Source organism: Protopterus annectens, chromosome 3.part0 (genome assembly GCF_019279795.1).
Source record: "Protopterus annectens isolate FY-2018-M chromosome 3.part0, PAN1.0, whole genome shotgun sequence".
Lineage (NCBI taxonomy): Eukaryota > Metazoa > Chordata > Ceratodontiformes > Protopteridae > Protopterus > Protopterus annectens.
Window position 1 is genome coordinate 1,870,899,084 of NC_056731.1, and position 18,208 is coordinate 1,870,917,291.

Genomic DNA, 18,208 nt, shown 5'->3' on the forward strand with positions numbered 1-18,208 from the left:
TTAGGCGCTGCCATTCTTCTTCAACTCCACCTATTCCTCCTCTTCTTGGGGTGCTAGAGCCCTGAGTAATTCCTTGAACTGTTGTACTTTCTCTCCAGTCAACTTTCAGGTCTTCAGCCTGGTCTCTGTTGACCTTAGAGCCTTCTCTGACCACTGATTACAGCTGATTGTGGCAACTAGTGGTTTATGCTGTGGGCTGACTGTTTCACTGGGGATGACTCTGCAGTCATGGATTCTGACCCAGTGCCTTTTCCTTACTAGGAGGAAGTCTACCTGAGTTGCATGTTGACTACTCTTGTATGTGATCTTGTGACTGTCTCTCTTTCTGAACCATGTGTTAGCTACTATCAAGCCATTTGCCAGACTGAAGTCTAGAATGGCCTCTCCTTCTTTATTCCTGTTGCCCCACCCATGTGGACCCAGGCAGTCCTCATATCCTGTTCTGTCTATCAAAATATGTGCATTCAAGTCATCCATTATCAACACCAATTCATGTTGTCCTGCTTTATCTAGTAGGTCCTGCAGCTGCTGACTGAATGCACTCTTTTCCTCACTATCACAACCCTAGGAAAGTGACTAAAGCCTCATTATGATTGTTTTTCAATGTTATTTAAACCATTGCTGGTCTCTACATTACAGGGTCTGAAGAAGGCAGTTTATGCCAAAAGCGTTCATCGTATTTTATTTGTTTTATCAATAAAAGCTCATTTTCTTCTTAATCAAGTGAAACTTGCTCATTCTCTGCTGTGGTGACATCTACAGGATTTTGCTTATTCTGTTTTCCCAGCCTGAGATGCTTCAGTGTGAGTGGGATATATATTCTCATTTAAGTGGCTTATGCTGTGGGCCGACTGTTTCCCTCAGGATGACTCTGCAGTCATGGATTCTGCCCCAGTGCCTTTTCCTTACTAGGAGGAAGTCTACCTGAGTTGCATGTTGACTACTCTTGTATGTGATCTTATGACTGTCTCTCTTTCTGAACCATGTGTTGGCTACTATAAAGCCATTTGCCAGACAGAAGTGTAGAATGGCTTCTACTTTATTCCTGTTGCCCCACCCATGTGGACCCAGGCAGTCCTCATATCCTGTTCTGTCTGTCCCAATGTGTGCATTCAAGTCACCCATTATCAACACCAATTCATGTTGTCCTGCTTTATCTAGTAGATCCTGCAACTGCTGTCTGAATGCACTCTTTTCCTCACTATCACAACCCTGCTGTGGGGCATAAACTGAGATTATGAATACTGCCCTATTATTACATTGGAGTCTGACTGCCATGAGTCTGTCATTAATTCTGATGCTATCCCTTACTGCCTTCTGAAGCCTCTCTCTCACCACAATTCCTACACCATTTCTAGCCTGCCCTACACCTGAGTAGTAGACTCTGGATCCCAAAGCCAAGTGGCTTTGCTGCACTGCCCTTCCATCTCATCTCTTGGATACATAGGATGTCCAGCCTCCTCCGTATCATCATGTCATCCACTTCCTGTCAGTGAACCTACATTAAGCATAGCAATTCTCAGTTCATGTTTGACAGGTTGGTTGGTTTTACATCCAGCTTTCCCTCAACAGAGCTATCCCAGGTAACCCAGGCTGGTCAACTAGACACCAGTGGCTTATTCACCCAGGGCTGCTGGGTTTTATGACAGGCACACACTGGCCAATAGGGGCACATATACCCGTCCCACCATTAGCATGGGTCCCTGGCGTCAGTCAGAGTAGGCCAGGTCCTCAACCAACTTATCACTGGTAACTACCCATGCCAATTTTTGGTGAAATTAGTCAACATGACCAAATCATCTAGAGCTATATTTTACAACATTGAGTGGCTAGCCCTGCCATGGCGCACAGTCTGTGATCCATGTTCTCCTATCTTGAGGATACTACGCACCACAGTAGATGCCCAAAGCAGTTGATCTGTACAACTCTTCCCCCTCTAGGGCACCATATAGAGTCTGTGCTGCTGCCCACAGCTCCAGTCAATGGCGAGTTTGAGATGGAAACACTCAGCATGTTTTTTGGACATGGGAGAAACCCCATGGAGACACAGGGAGAACATGCAAACTCCAAACAATTATTGGTCGGAGGTCAGGATCAAACCTTGTACCTTGTGCATGGGAGGTGAAGACCTTAGCCACTAAGCCTTCTGGTCATTTGTGACCATTTTCAGACACAACCCAGGTGAGATTAATCACCATACATCATGAGTCCTATATAGACATCACCATCCATGCCCCCAGAGGGTATTCTGTATATCACCTGCAACACAATGAGGACATAGAGTGTGAGACTTATAGACATGCTTTCTGTGGCTATGTGTGTAGACCAGCATGCCTTCCCTTACCTATTAAGTTGTATCTGTGCAGGGCGTGGTGATAGAGATGACAGTACACCATATGTGGGAATCATGGACATTGCTAGGATGCAGTGCAGACACACTAGTTCTGAACCCCTGTGCACTGGACACTAGCCAACAGTTTGTGGAATGATAACCATTCTAATTGATGTAATACTGTGTATGGACAATGGCACTGCCATTGCACGTGTCTGCAGTCTGTAGCTTCCAACACTTCAGGTCCTGGACAATATCATAGAAGCTGGTGTTGGTGCTGGCTGGCTCTCTCTTATGCCTTGCTAGGGAAACACCAATGTGTCAGCAGTTTATCAAGGAATGGCTTGAGTCTTCTACAGGCCAATGCTTCTGATGTCCGTATTGTGTCCCCAGTTTTTTTGTGGAAGGCTCCTGTGCTTAAAATGGTAAGAAGTATACATACCTTAGTATCCACTGGTGTGGCAAGGCCACAAATTTCTCTAGATTCAGTTTGTGGACCATGCAGGTCAACCAATACCAGTATAATGTCTCAGTTCTCAAAAAAGACAGTCACAGATCTGCTGCTCCAATAGCTAATGTAATGTTACCCCTGTGATGTAATGTTCCCCCACTGTGATGTAATGTTACCCTTCATGATAATGTTCCCCCACTGTGATGTAAAGTTACCCTTCGTGATGTAATATTACCCCTTGTAATGTAATGTTACCCCTTGTAATGTAATGTTACACCCTGTGATTTAATGTTACCTGTGTGATATAATGCTACTCCCTTTACCACTTTTGATTGCTCCACCTGTCACTGCTTCATGCATCTGGCAGGGGTGGTGGAGTAGTAGTAATGCATCCACATATTAACTTCTGCTGTTATGAAGTTGTTCTTGTTCCTAGTGTTTTCACCAAATGCAACTCTGACAGTTTTTGTATGCACTTTGCCTTTATATTCAGATGCAACTGATTACATAACTTTGCTTCTGATGACTTTGAATCATTACCTGATTTCAGCAGTCCTTATCTGATTTTATTGTTCTACTGTCCTGGCTCGGTGACAGTGGGACCATAATAAACCCAAGCAAAACCAAGGTTGTGCTTCCAGGGCTATTATCCTGACTGTGAGTAGCACATCGGTAAGTATTTAGCATGATTTTATGTACCTTAGGTTTGTAACAGATTCACAGTCAAGGGCACCAGAATGATAGGATGAGGGCTAGGGGTGATTTATGTCAGGTCCTAATCTGTTATAAACTTGAGGTGTATAAAAACATGCTCAATACTTACCAATAATCTGGCTTAATATGGTCCCACTCTCCCCATGCCAGGATAGTAGGGCAATAAAATCTGTTTGTAGATGTTCTTTTGCAGAACTGAGAGGTGATACAGTAATGCTGAGTACAACAGTTTAGAATGTCTGCAGCATTGCCACATTCCATTAACAAAGATGGAATAAAACAATGTGCCTAATACTAAGCCCTGTGGTGCTCCCACATTTGACACTGATGGTGTTAGTTATGATAGATAAGTTTACAGGGCCACACCTTAGTTAACTTCATCTTTCACATACAGTTTGGAAACAGAGCCTTACTTGTCCATTCTGTACTATCCATAAGCAGATGTTGGTATCTGATATCAAAGACTTCAGATCCAGGAGGCTATTACACAGGAGGACAGACCAGAAATGGTGTGGGAATTTTGGTGAGGGAGAGTCTTCCCAAAGGTAGTGAAAAATGTCACCAGTATTAGTGATAGACTCACGGCAGTGAAACTCCAATGTAAAGATCGGCTAGCATTCATAATTTACCCTATTCCACAGCAGGGCTGTGATTCTCAGTCTAGGGATTTAAACTTTGCTTGTGACATAAATAGGATACATTGGAGGGGCAGGTATGTGTCTCAGGGAGTTCCACTTGTCTGGATCAGGATTCCCATCTATGTGAAGCAAAACTCTTTCCTAACTCTTTTCAAAAGAAACCTGGAACAGTGGATAGGAAATCAGAAACACACCTTGGATCTACCACCTGTGTCTCTTATGGACAGAGACAGCCTGTAAATCTTGTTCTAGCTTACATATACCCCTTAAAATAACCTCTAAGGTACATAAACGTGTGGAGTAGAATTGGAATGCTTGTCTAGGCTTGTAAAGGCCCCAGTGGCCATTATCCTAGTATACACCTATGAGCCTATGATTGTAATGTAAAGAGTCCATTCAGGCAGCAGTTGCAGGACCTGCTAGATAAAGCTGGACACCATGCATTGGTTTTGATAATGGCAGACCTGAGTGCTAATATCAGGATAGACAGAACAGGATATGAGGACTGTCTGGATCCACATGGGTGGGGCAGCAGGAATAAAAGAGAGGTGATTCTAGATTTCTGTCTGGCAAATGGCTTGATTGTGGCCATCACATAGCTAAGCAAAAGTTATAAGATCGCACACTAGAGTGGCCAACATATGATTCAGGTAGACTTACTTCAGCCAAAGAAAGGGCACTGGGGTAGAATCAGAGATTGCAAAGTAATCCCCAGCAAAAAAGTTTGTCCACCACATAAACTACTGGTGGTAAAAATCAAATGCAAGCAGTGGTCATTGAAGGTTCTAAGGTCAGCAGAGACTAGGTGGCAGTCCTGAAAGCAGAATGGAAAGAAGGCTGAAAAGTCCAAGGAAATACTCAGGGTGCTATAACCTCAGAAGAACAGGAAATAGGTGGAGTTTAGAAGAATGTCAGCATCTGTAAACAGCACATGTGAGGTCTTCAGAAAAGGTATGAGGCCAAACCAGGTATGGAAAAAAGGTACATAAGGAAAGCTGGTGTTGGAATGCAGAAGTCCAGGAAGTCATCAAAAGAAAGAAGGTATGTAGGAAAAAGTGGGAGATAATAAAGATGGATCAGACAAAGAAGGAATATTTGACGGCTAACAAAAAGTCTAAGAGAGCAGTTACAGTAGCAAAGAACAAGGCATCAAAGACACTATCAACACCTGGAATGTGATTCAGCAGATGGCGGAAAGAAACTCTATCAGGTTGCAAGAGAAAGACAAAAAGATGAATAAGACATTCATCAGACACCATTCATAACGGACAACAGCAAGAAACTACTGACCAGGCAACGGAACATCAAAGGCTGACGGAAGGAATACTTCTAGCAACTTCTGAATGAGAAAAAACCCAAAGAAGGTGTACTTCTACTGACATAGCCTAAGACGAAAGAGAAAGAAGAGCCCATTGTAGAAGAAATATGAACAACGCTAAGGAAAATCAATAAAAGGAAACCAGCAGGATCTGGTGTGATCACAGCAGATATGAGCAAGAGTTGGATGAGTTAGGCGAGAAATGGCTCCTGAGGGTATTCGATGCTCATTTACACAAAGGTCAACAACACTTGGCAGTCACACCATTTGAAATACAGTATTTTTGCTGATTACCAGCCTCATCCAAACCAGATAAATATTTTACATTGCTGAACTGCACTCATTCTTGATATTTTAAAGTGATATGATATTTTACTTTGTTAGTTGTTGAGATTCTGCACTTTTTATTTTTAGTGATCTAGAAGTTGGAAACGTTTAGTTTGGACTCTAATGGGATTAGAGGGTAGATTGGTATCTTCTGTACATACGATTCACTGAGGAAACCTATGAGGTTGCTGTTGTAATTGGCCAGATGGCTATTCAGCTTTTATTGTTGATTTTATCTGCATGTATAATGTTGCTGTATTTTCACAGCAATGTTAGGCAAACCATGACATTTGAAATACTGATTTTTTCCAGCCTCATCAAAACCAGATAAGTACTTTAAATTGCTGAATTGCACTCATTCGTGATATTTTAAAGTGCTTTATTAATATACCACGTTATTTGTTCAGATTTCTACATTTTTTTAAATTTTTAAGTGACCTAAAAGTTGAAAACATTTGGTCAGCACACTAGTGGAAGTGGAGGCTAGCTTCATCTTTTCTGAGTTTAAGATTCACTGGAGAAACCTAAGCGTGTGCTGTTTTGACTGGCCAGAGGGCTATTTTGCTTTGTTGATTTTGTCTGCCTGTGTAAACTTGTCACATTTGTCATATCCCTGGCAAATTTACACAGATCTCAGCAACGCTTGGCAGTCATATCTTTTGAAGTGTTTTTGCTGATGTCAAGCCTCATGCAAACTAGATAATTCATTTACTTTGCCGCACTGCACTTGTTTTTCATATTTTAACGAGCTGTGATATTTTGCAGTGTTATTTTTCAGCTTTCTTTCCTTTTTAGGTTTTTTACGTGATCTGAAAGTTAGAAAAGTTTGTCTGCACTGTAATGGGAATAAAAGAGTAACCTGGTCTGCTGTGTGCATAGGATCCACTGGGGCAACCTAAGAGTGTGCTGTTGTGACTGACCAGAGGGCTATTTTGCTTTGTTGATTTTTCATTGCCTGTATAAAGTTGTAGCATCGGCACCATGCTTGGCTCATTTACAGAGAAATCAGCAACTGTGCCATTTCAAATATAATGTTTTTGCTGATCTCCAGCCTCTTCCAAACCAGATAAACACTTTACATTACTGCATTTCATTTTTTCTTGATATTTTAAAATGCTGTTGATATTTTACATTGTTTGCTGAAATTCTGCAATTTTTAGTTTCTTTAAGTTATCTAAATGTTGAAAACGTTTGGTCTACACTCTTGGGAGTAGAGAGTAGCCCGGTCTTTCCTGTGCTTATGATTCATTGAAGAAACCTAAGGGAGCACTGTTGTGAAAGTCTAGAGGGTGTTTTGCTTTGTATGCTGATTTTTCTGGCTAGAGAACATTGTCACCTATACTTGATGTGCTTATTGCACAGAGGAGGTTGGCTGAGCCTTGTATAGGTGCAGGTTCTTAGAATATCATTTTTCCCTGTAAAACCAATCTTTGAATTTTCTTCAGTACTTAGCTGAGCAGCATGCATCTGGTTTATACACAGAGAAGCACTGCCCCACAAGTTTAATCTTAGATTTTACTCTTTATGCACGTAGCACCCAAGCAAGTCACTTGTAAACCCCTCCTCTACCCCCCCCCCCCTGTAGATCACACAATAAGAATCAGGGAGCATGGATATGCACTTTCCTCTTATCTCTGTGGCCAGCTTGGTAGAAATGAGCATCATGATACAATGTATTTATTTGCCTCATGTATACTGATAACCACTTAATTCTTAAGCAAATTAATACATTGTATGAGAGTTGTAGTTGCACAGTATCACTGGAGGTGAAGCTCTCACATACACTCACTACTAATACCAAACAGGTTGTCAGAAACGCACAATACCACACTGCACCCACCACACACATTACAGTCCACACACACATACCCACATATGCTGAAGCTCTTAAATGAAATCTGTCAAAATCTCAAAGGTCTTCTAGCTGTAAACAGAGCAACACGTACCCTCAGCAGCCTTGGAAACAGTCAACTGAAGCAGCACCCAGCATAAAGTATACACTTATAACTCAGGGTATCTGAAATCGTAAACCAAGCATCCTAGTCAATGGAAATTCCATTGTGAGAAGCACAGATGCACTGTTCGGCAGTCTGACCAAAGACAAGGTCATGGTCAGCTGCTTGTCTGGAGCCAGAATTCACCACATAATACATGTACTCATGTCTTTGCCCACAAGTACACAAATGTCCCAGTCATAGTACATGCAGGAGTAAACGACCTGAGACATACCTCCTGGGACTATATGAAGATGGACATGATGGAGCTCTTAGAATATGTGTCCAAGCAGGTGTGCACCTAGCCCTGAGCAGCATTTTACCTTCACCTAGAATGATGCCACAATATCAGCAAAAAATGATTGACCTTAACTATTTGCTTAGCTTCTGGTGTCATTTAAGGGGGTACAGTATATATATCTGTCTAAGAGGACATGGTAGACAGCTGTAATTGCTTTGCCAGGGATGGCCTGCACCTGCCCCCCCCCCCCACACACACACACAAGGCTTTTGTATACTGGTAAAAACCTGAGCCACTCCCATAATGCATTTTTAGGCAAAGACAGACTACAAAACATTCCAACAAAGCAAAGCTAAATTAAAATAAAAAACACAAAGGTATTGCTGTTCAATACTAGGAACCTAATCAGAGAACTACACTCCCTACAGGTATTCGTTACCCTAAACTGCACTGATATATGCATAATCTCAGAAAACTGGTTCAAGAATATTGAGAACGCCCCATTAGTGCAAGGTTTCAATGCCTGCCACAAATCTTACCAGATGAAGGCCCTGAAGGCAGGAGTGTCTCTATATTCATAAAACTGAATTCCACGTCCAGACTCATTAAGTAGGATAATGGCCTGGAATGGCTCCATGTCCAACTTACCATTAACAAAACCCTACATTACAGTGTAGCCAACTATAGGACACCTACTCTGAACTCCTTGGTCCATGACTCCTACCTATCTTATACAGAAACCGTAAGCATTCAGCCAAACATCATTCTCTTGGGGAACTTCAACTACCTCTCCCTTAACTGGAAAATTATACATTCTCAAACATGTATGCCGAGAGATTAAAGGAATTTATAAATTCAAACTCACTTGACCAGCTAGTCCATACCAGACAAGGGGTGACAAAATGGACTTGGTTGTTACCACTATGTTCCTACATCCTTTGTCTGCACCCTTATCAAAAAAATTAAACCCACCACCCTCTCTGCTGATCTATTACCTGGAGAATACCTGCAAAAAGCAGCCAACGCCATAGCCTACCCCATATCCATCCTCATTAACAGACCTATTTCTGAAGGAACTATTCCAACTATTTGGAAAATCTCACATGTTATCCCCATGCATAAAGGTGGTAATTCCAAAGACTTTTCAAACTATAGGCCCATAGCCATATTATCCCCTCTGGCTAAAATCATGGAGAAGTGCATTCATAAGCAACTACTAAACCACTTCCTAGCAAACAACCTATTAGCTACCTGCCAACATGGATTCCGACCATTTCACAGCACCTCTTCTGCTCTTCTTTCCTTCACAGATATCATTAATAAAAACCGTAAAAGTAACACTCTTTCCTCAGCCCTCTTCTTTGATCTGTCAAAAGCCTTTGACATGGTCAACCACCAGCTACTCATAAACATACCTGGCAACTTCTCACTGGATCCACTTGCTATTCAATGGTTCCAATCCTATCTAAATAATAGGCAACAGGCTGTACTATGGGAAAACAACTTGTCTTCCCACTTACCAATTGCCCTTGGAGTCCCTCAAGGCTCCATATTGGGTCCTCTCCTCTTTTCTGTTTTTACTAATGACCTACACTCTGTATTACCTCAAACCACCTGTATCCAATATGCAGATGACTCTACACTAATATGCTCAGCCTCCTCACTTTCACAACTGCATTCCCTTACCCAAGACACATTTAACATAGTAGAGAATTGGCTCCTTCAATGATGTCTCATCCTGAACCCAAAAAAAAACAAAAATGCTACTATTTACTCCCACCCGCAGAGTCCCCCCACTACATTTTACAATCACATCTAGCAATGGTACAATCATATCTCCAGACTCTACCACAAAACTACTTGGAGTGCTAATTGACAACCACCTCACCTTTGAGCCACATATTAACAACACTATTAGAACAGGAAACAAAAAACTAGGCTCCCTTTACAGGATCAAACCCTTTCTTACCCCACTAGCAAGAACCACTATTGCCTGGACCCACCTTATCTCAACCCTGCTATATGCTTCCCCAATCTATACCAAACTATGCAAAAGCAATCTGAACAAGCTGGCTAGCTCTTACAATAATATTGCCAGATTTGCAACTGGTTCTACCTATAGAACCCATCATTGTAACAATCTTAATCAACTAGGGTGGTTAGAATTGTCAAATCTTATCCTATCAAACTAGCTAAATATTGCCTATAAGATACTGTTCCATCTTACATCTACTCCAATACTAACCAATCTAATCACCCCCTACAATAACATGAAAACCCTGCGCTCTTCAAACAAAATAATAGTAAAGATATGTAAAACCAACAACCTGGCAGGAGATTCTTTATTCTCTAACACGGTGGGTAAGACCTGGAACTCCCTCCCTACTGATCTTACCTCCCTACCTTCTACTACTCTATTTAAATCCAAGCTCAAACCATACCTTAAATCACACTGGCTATGCCCCTGTGCAAACCCAGACTAACTTCCTTGACCCTATTCTTCTCACTCACACAAAACTAGCTATTTCCTTTTCTATTAACATCTTTGTCTGTAAAACCAACTGAAAGTTCAAATAGTGCTCAACGTTACTTACCTACTGTTTTTGGTTGCACGTATATCCAAACATGATTTGTTAGCTTAGAATACTTTTTCCTTACTCTTAAGCTAAAATGTATTTACTAGTATTATCTTAGCTAAAATGTATTTACTAGTTAAACTTGTTAAATCTTATAATGTACTTATGCTATCGTGATCTTTTTCTTGAATGTGGAGCTTTTCTCCCCGGGCCTCCACTGAAAATGGACATGTATCCAGTTGGACTAGCCCGGTCAACAAATGTAAAATAAATAAATAAAATAAAATAAACTATGGGACAGCTCTGTTCCCCTCCAGTCGTAATGCCCTCCCTAGTCAAATCAAACCATGAATCAGTCATATTCACCATAAGACTGATGCCAAAAGCATCCTCCAAGAACTTGGTGTACAGAACTTATGCTAAGTCAAATCTATTGAAGCCAAGGGATGACCTGACAAAATATAATTTTCCCTTCTATCCTGAGGACCCAGCTACAAGTGCGGTATCTTTCACCATCAGTGTCCATGAATATGTAAAAACTGCATACAAGCATCTGTTCCCCTCCAAAAAAGATTTTTAGGCCAAGTTTAAGAGTGGAACCCGAATATAAACAGGCCCTACAATAAAAGAAAAAAGCTCATTGCACATAAAAGCAAATCTTATTCTACAAATGCCAAAAAACCCACTCTTTCTAAGGCTAACAGAGAACTTCAGACCCTGATTAATCGACCAAAGATAGATACGAGGTAAAAATAGACACCTATGCAATGTAATATGTTTTCTTGTGGAAATGTTATGGCTATTCCATGTAGGATGTCTTTCAGTATAGCTGTATTGTCACCAGGAGGGATGTAAAGAACAGTAATACATATTTCTTCATAATTGTTTATTTTAAATAAAGCAATATGAAGCTCTGCTGAACTGAATTTTGGTATTCCTGCCCCCCTCAGGTCATTTATAAGTGAGAGCAGTCAGTTCTAGCCAGCACAAGATATTAACAAGGAGATAACAAGCAAGTCTGGCCTTCTGTCATTTCCTAACGATAAATAACTGGCATTTGCAGTGCAGTCTGCTGGTCAACGACGACTTTGTGATGAAGATTTGGGAGAGGCAGGAAGAAGGCAAGGGGAAATGAGGACGTTTGGCAAAGAGATGGATATATTGTGGAAGAAAAGACCTGACACAGTCAGACATGACTCTCAAAGAAGGTAGGAGAGTGGCACTGGATTGAGAGTGGTGTCAACAGTTCATGCAGTTTCACCCCAGTGTAAAAATGGGGAAAAGGGGGTTGCTGCTGCTGCTGCTGCTGATGATGACGACGATGATGATGATGATGATGCTGATGATGAAGTAATTTGAGAAGTAGTGCAGGATGCTAAAACTGAATCCGTGTTTTAAGTTTGTTAAGTAGGATATGCTGATTTACATTTTCAAATGATCACCATCTGCTCTCCATGCCTGAGGAAGTATTTCCCAGTACGGCATGTATAGCTGTGCAGGTATTGTGACTTTCAGTAAAGCTGTGATTTTATCAAGATACCATATTTAATAATGAGTCAAAAAACTCGAGTGTAAATAATCTTTTTGAAATTATTTGTAATAGGACATAGACTCAAAGCCAGTCTGTAGTTCTCTGGAGAACTAGATAATGGTTGCTTGATAACCAAATGCTGACCCCAACCGCATACAGTTATTAATGTACTCAACATCTCAGATAACAAGCAAACTAGTAGTGACTGCAAACGCAGTAGCCTGGTATGCAGCTGAGGTCACCTCTAGAGCTCAACACTGTCGTGCACTGGGCAAGCTGGGATGGCTTTCAGTGTAAAATAAGCCAGGCACTTCACAGCTGACATTAGTCCCTTTATCAGAGCAATCAAATTAATTGTTTTCTTAAGCAGTACAGTCCCGTTTGACACTAATGTGTGCTGCATCTGGAGAGTGGCTGATTTATCATGAAAAAAAATCAGTATCGGGCATTATTTATACACCGTCAGCCATGTAGCTTGCCATCTGATCAGCAGATAGCCATCAGTAGTTTGTTTACTCTGTCAAATCTTTCATTATTCCTGTCTTTCCAGCTCTCCCGTTTTTTTTTTTTTTTTTTTTTTTTTGCAAAGGAACCAACTCTATGCCATTCAACTTCTCAAATTAATTTCTTCCTTCAAAAGTGACTAGTTTTTAAAGTTTCTAACGTTTCTGTAATTCAGCTGACTGATGGGGAAAAAGGCTGATGTTTTAATAAAGCAACTAGCTAGACAGTTTTAAATGTATTATTTAGAATATGGTAATAAGAATGTAAAATGCTTCCATTTGGGTGTTCCTGAACTCTACGCAAGAGGTAGTACTTGCAAATAATTCTGCAATGGACTCATCCCAACACAAGTGTTGCTATTATGATGGTTAACTGACCCTACAGATGTTATGAGGCATAACAGCAAAGTTTAATAATATCTCATCTAAGTTATTCATCTTCATCAAGCCCTTGACAATTATTTGGTTTCTTTTTTTTCACAGAATATGGGTCTGAAGATCTTGTTATCCTTCCCAATGGTCTGACTTTCATTAGTTCTGTAAGTATTTTTCTTTCCTTAATACCATTTTAATTTGTTTTGCAAGATGTTTATTTACTACATTCCAGGGAACCATGCACTTTTGCTGGGAGCAGTACACAGCATACTACTCCATCATTCTAACACTTCTCAGTATGTCTCTCTGCTGTTTGAAATACAAGGAGATGTTCATTATATGAATCACTGTTTTAATAGTATTGACATCTGGCACTTTTACTGCAGAAGGCCTGACATCTGACCTGACTCCAACAACTTAGCAGCTTTCTCCCTCCTGGCTGGTTGAATGGATACCTATGTTCTTGGAACATTGGCACTTATACTATATAAAGTACACATTCACAGTAGCCACCATTCAAATTTTCTTGCAACAAATACAGTTGTCTTGATGATTCATGCTACCAGCATCATTAATCCTGCTTCAGAGCAAAGTACAAGATAAGTACCCTGGAAGATTTTCTTTAGGTTCATGGGTAAATGCTAGACTATCAGTCTGCAGACTATTGCAAGTCTAGCCAATAACCAGAGGTCAGAATCAAATCCTGCACCTTCTATCTGTGAGTTTAAGACTGCAATCATTATATAATGCACCCCCATTATGCCAACCCTGCATTAAAAAAAAATTATAATATAATTGCTAGGTCGCTTTATGGTGTGTTTGGATGGCCATCATGGTTTTGTGGCATGTTCATTCCTGAAAGAACTAATAAGTGAATATGTTGTAGACAAGTTTCACAGACAGGCTATCATTCTGAGTGTGCTTTTTGCCTGTAATCTGAAATTAACATCCATGGTTGTAATATTTGCCTGGGCTTCGGCCATAAGACAGTAAGGAGAAGGAGATATTTCCTTCAAGATTATCTGGAAAGAAAGAGACTACAGACATTAGCCCTTACCACTGCCATGTCTTCCTGCACTCCATCACCTTCCATAGAAGGATAAAAGGAAAAAAAAATAATGTTTCTTCAGGCCCCCAAGGCCTCTCTTTGGCTTGAGAGTGACAGGCCCAGTGAGGTGCTGTTGCAGCCCCTGGCCAAGGTATCTGCATCACCAGAGGTCTTTAGCATTATGTCAGCAGTGTCTGGCATGCCTTTAGACCCAGGCACATCATCTCAAGCTGAAGGCCTTCTACAAGTGATTTGTCTAGATAACTCTCAGTAGATATCCAGTCCAGTACTCTTTTTATTATTTCCAAGGGGAGAATGGAACTCTGTTAGTATCTGTGCAGGAAGATGGCCACAGTCAGAACATGGAGGTCATATATACCCATCCTTGGACCCAGACCTCTGAGGTGGCACCCATAGTCAAGAGGACTCCTTTGCCCAAACATAATATGCCTGCTGTCCTACACTTAGTGCAGTTGCCTAGATCTCAGACAGCAGGTAGACCCTTGCCCCCCCCCCCCGGGCCCTTCCCAAAAATGGTTCAACCTGACCTGGGTTTTCTTCATTTCATTCAAAGCCTGCTGTGAACTATGGATCACTCATCAATGTCTGGAATCTCCCACAGAGGGACATGGCTGCTCATATAGTGAGGAGGAAACTATGTCTTGTGCCTTTCTGATGATTTTCTTCTTGGGCTTTGAAGACACCATCCCATCTGCTTTGCACATCTCATTTGGCGATACTTTATGCAGAATGAAGGATCACCTTAAATGGCATGCTAAAGACTTCTGATATTCCCAAGGGAGCTGTTTTCATCTTTTGGCCCTCAAACCAGTGGCTACCTTTCGATCTTAGGGAACCTTATAAGATGCTTTTCTTACTGCCTCTTTGGAATCAGACTTCCAACCTCCTGCCCTAAAAAGGCATGTCTGCTTTATAAGAACCAGGACTCCCACAATTTGTATATAAGAATCACACATCTGATTCAGAGATGCTGCCTCTGGATACAGAAAAGGAAAGGGATTCATACTGGTCATGACCCTTAATATCTTTAGTGACTGGGAGATTAGGATTCTTGACCACTTTAGAAAGAAATTACACATGGCTGCGACCTTTGCCTACATGACAGTCAGTTGTCAGACCCGCGTGGTTAAATATTAGGGCAAGCTCCTCAGTCAGCTGAGGACAAAGATAAGAAAGATGGCTCACAAAATCTAGAAGACAAAACTTTTTGAACTTACCCAATAACTAGAAATGTAGGAAAGCATGCCATTAATATTGTTATAATGCTGTGGATACAACATTCAGATCAGCAGCCACAGGGTCTGTAATAGGAGGACATGTCTGGCTGAGGTTCAGCATCTGCCAGAGGATGTTAAGGCACAGCATCTAAATTTTCCAGTAACCAATAATCTGTTCTTATGGCCCCTGCAGCAAAAGTATTTCAGAAACTGGATGAAAAGACAATGACTGCTCAGGTGATAAAGTAGTTATTGCATCCCTAGGAATGACGGGAACTATCCATGTGAATGTTGGTCCTTCTCTTACTGTTAGTGCAAAGGCAAACAGGCGAAATGTCAAAATGGACCAGTTTAACAAAAAAATGGTAGGGAGACCAGAAAGGAAAGCATATGGGGTCATGGCCACACTCCACAAAGGGAGTAGCTGTGGCTATTCCATGCTTCTTCCTGCTTTCTAAACAAATCCCCACCCCCAACCCAGCCCCCACCCATCTTTCAGCCCTCATACATTCAGCTCATGATAGTTTCAAAAGTATAGGTCATGAAAATAGTAACCCAAGGTTACAGATTGCATTTCAAGTCAAGAACAAAATTTCAGGAATACCACTATTACAAGAGGAAAAAAAAATCTTAACACTCACTCTCATAGACAAACTTTTACTTCAAAGAGTGATGGATCTGGTGCCACAGCAAGACCAAAGTAAAGAAGTCAACTCAAGACTATACCGATTCCCAGAAAGGAAGGTCCTTGAAGGTCCATATTGGACTTCCCCAAGGTAGGCACCTTCCTAAAAGGGCCAAGATTCAAGATGCAAACACTGCAGGGTAACTAGAGCTCAAAGATACCTACTTACATGTGTCCATCCTCAGGAGACTATAGCTACTATCTCATATTTGTGTCAGGGGTCACTGTTGTCAGCTTAACTCCTTGCTCTTTGATTTAGCTGTTGCTCCCAGGGCATTTATATAGTGTCCATTTCCAGTAACTGCATATTGCAGAACCAGGATATCCATTGCATGAATGACTACCTGATTCAAGCCCAGTCATAGTAAGAGGTAGAGAAGAAACACCAGTTTATATTGTACTATGTCCACTTCTTTGGTTCTACAGGTTGCCCATTGTTTTGCATAAGTCAAACCTGATACCTTCCAAAGGAGGGCTGATGTTCTTCAGTTTCACTGTGGCAGTTATCACATTTGGGTTATCTGCCTGCAGGTAGCCCTCAGCCAGCCTGAATACCAGAGTCTTGGATTCCTGCGTCGGATGCTGTCTCTTCTTCCATGATGTCAGGATGTCGGGTATAAAACATGCAGCCGACGCCATTACATCATTCTTTCTTGCTGTGCGGTGCCTGAAGCAGAAGCAGTTCACAAGTACCAGTCGGCCGACTCCTGAAATGTTCATTTTCGAGTTTCAGAACCGAAGTCTTCATAAAAGATAAATACCCCTAGGGTTACCACCTGTCCCACTTTGCGAGGGACAGTCCCTCTTTGGGCAGTTGTGTCCTGCAAAAAATGTGAAAAAATGGCAAATGTCCTGAGATTTTAGGACAAAATAATTTTCTATATTTTATGTCATAGTTGCATAAAACAGTTATTCTGTATCTGAAACACCTAAATGTTGTAAGAAACAGAATAAGGAACTAAAATGCTACAAGAATAGACTTTTATTCAGGCAAAAAACTGAAGTTCTGTCCTTTGTACTGGCTGTGGAAAATCTGATGTTTGTAGCACAAATGTCCCATTTTGGGCATTTGGAAAGGTGGCAACCCTAAGTACCCCGTTGGGGATTTTTTTCTTTTTCCAGCCATTGTCAGTAAAAGTTAACAATTGTCTTACCTGTGGAAAGCAAATACCTCATAAAGATTTTCATTCGTACTGCATTCCTTGCTTAGGCCCAGACCACAACGTACCTTGCTGTCGGTTTTGTGCCTCGTTCAATCCCCGAACTATTCATCGTCGGGCTAATTTTGCAGCAAATTATTTTGGTACTCGGTGTCAGTACTCCAAAATGGCTTCATTAAGCCGTCTGACTACCAATCTTCTGAAAAAACTTAAAGATAAAGACAGAGACAAGCCGCATAGGTCCAAAACTGCTGACGACGCTTTCGTTAAGCTAGTCGCCAGTCTGCCGGTACTCAGTAAGGCACTTTCGCAGCCCCTGATACCCGCCACTTCAGATTCGCAGGCCTCTACTGAGACCCATTCGGAATCCAGTATGCCGTGAGATGGTTCTTCGACTATGGAACCTGCGGATGTCTCTATCTTGGATGAGTCCGGAGCCGCTGTGCAGGCATCGGCTTCTGAGGGTGTATTCAGGCCTACAGAGTTTCATGTTAAACCAATGCCATCTTCTTCATCTAGGCCTAAAACTCGCTCCTTGCCTAGAAAACCGATGTCCAAACCACATGCTCAGGCCCATATGCCTAAAAAACAAATGCTTAGAATGGCTGAAGACCTTATTACTTTAATTAGGGGAAGTCACCCTTCCCCACTAAGAGACCTAGAACTGATTTTCCTTCTGATTCTTCTGATCAGGAATCTGATTCTTCTGTTCCTTCTGATTAACAAGATTTGCCCTTATCTACTTATTGAGGATTCTGATGCGGAGGACTCCATTCCCTCTGTTTCTCCTCCAGAAGATTTTTCTTTTGGTGAAACCTTGCACACTCTTAGGGAGCATTTCCACTGGGAAAGCGAGGATTACTCTGATTCCAAAAAGAGGCTTAGGGAATTCTTACTCCTTCCTCAACACAGACCTTTAGCTATCCCTCCTATTCTGGACATTGTAGATGATACTTTCTTAGAATCTAGCCTTTCCTGAGACACTTTACGTCCAGCTCCCAGAAAATCTGACAGGTATTACAGAGTACCTGACTCTCACAAGTTCCTCTTCAAGAATCCTACTGCGGATCCAGAGAC

General features: G+C 41.4%; 1 protein-coding gene across 1 annotated transcript in view; it reads left to right on the forward strand.

Annotated features, from left to right (window-relative positions):
* Window positions 1-18,208, forward strand: part of LOC122797138 (serum paraoxonase/arylesterase 2-like) — a 610,903-nt gene that overhangs the window by 209,458 nt on the left and 383,237 nt on the right. Inside the window, exon 3 of the mRNA XM_044065937.1 lies at window positions 13,109-13,164. Within this exon, the coding sequence (XP_043921872.1) occupies window positions 13,109-13,164 (56 nt within the window). The remainder of the gene's footprint in view (window positions 1-13,108; window positions 13,165-18,208) is intronic.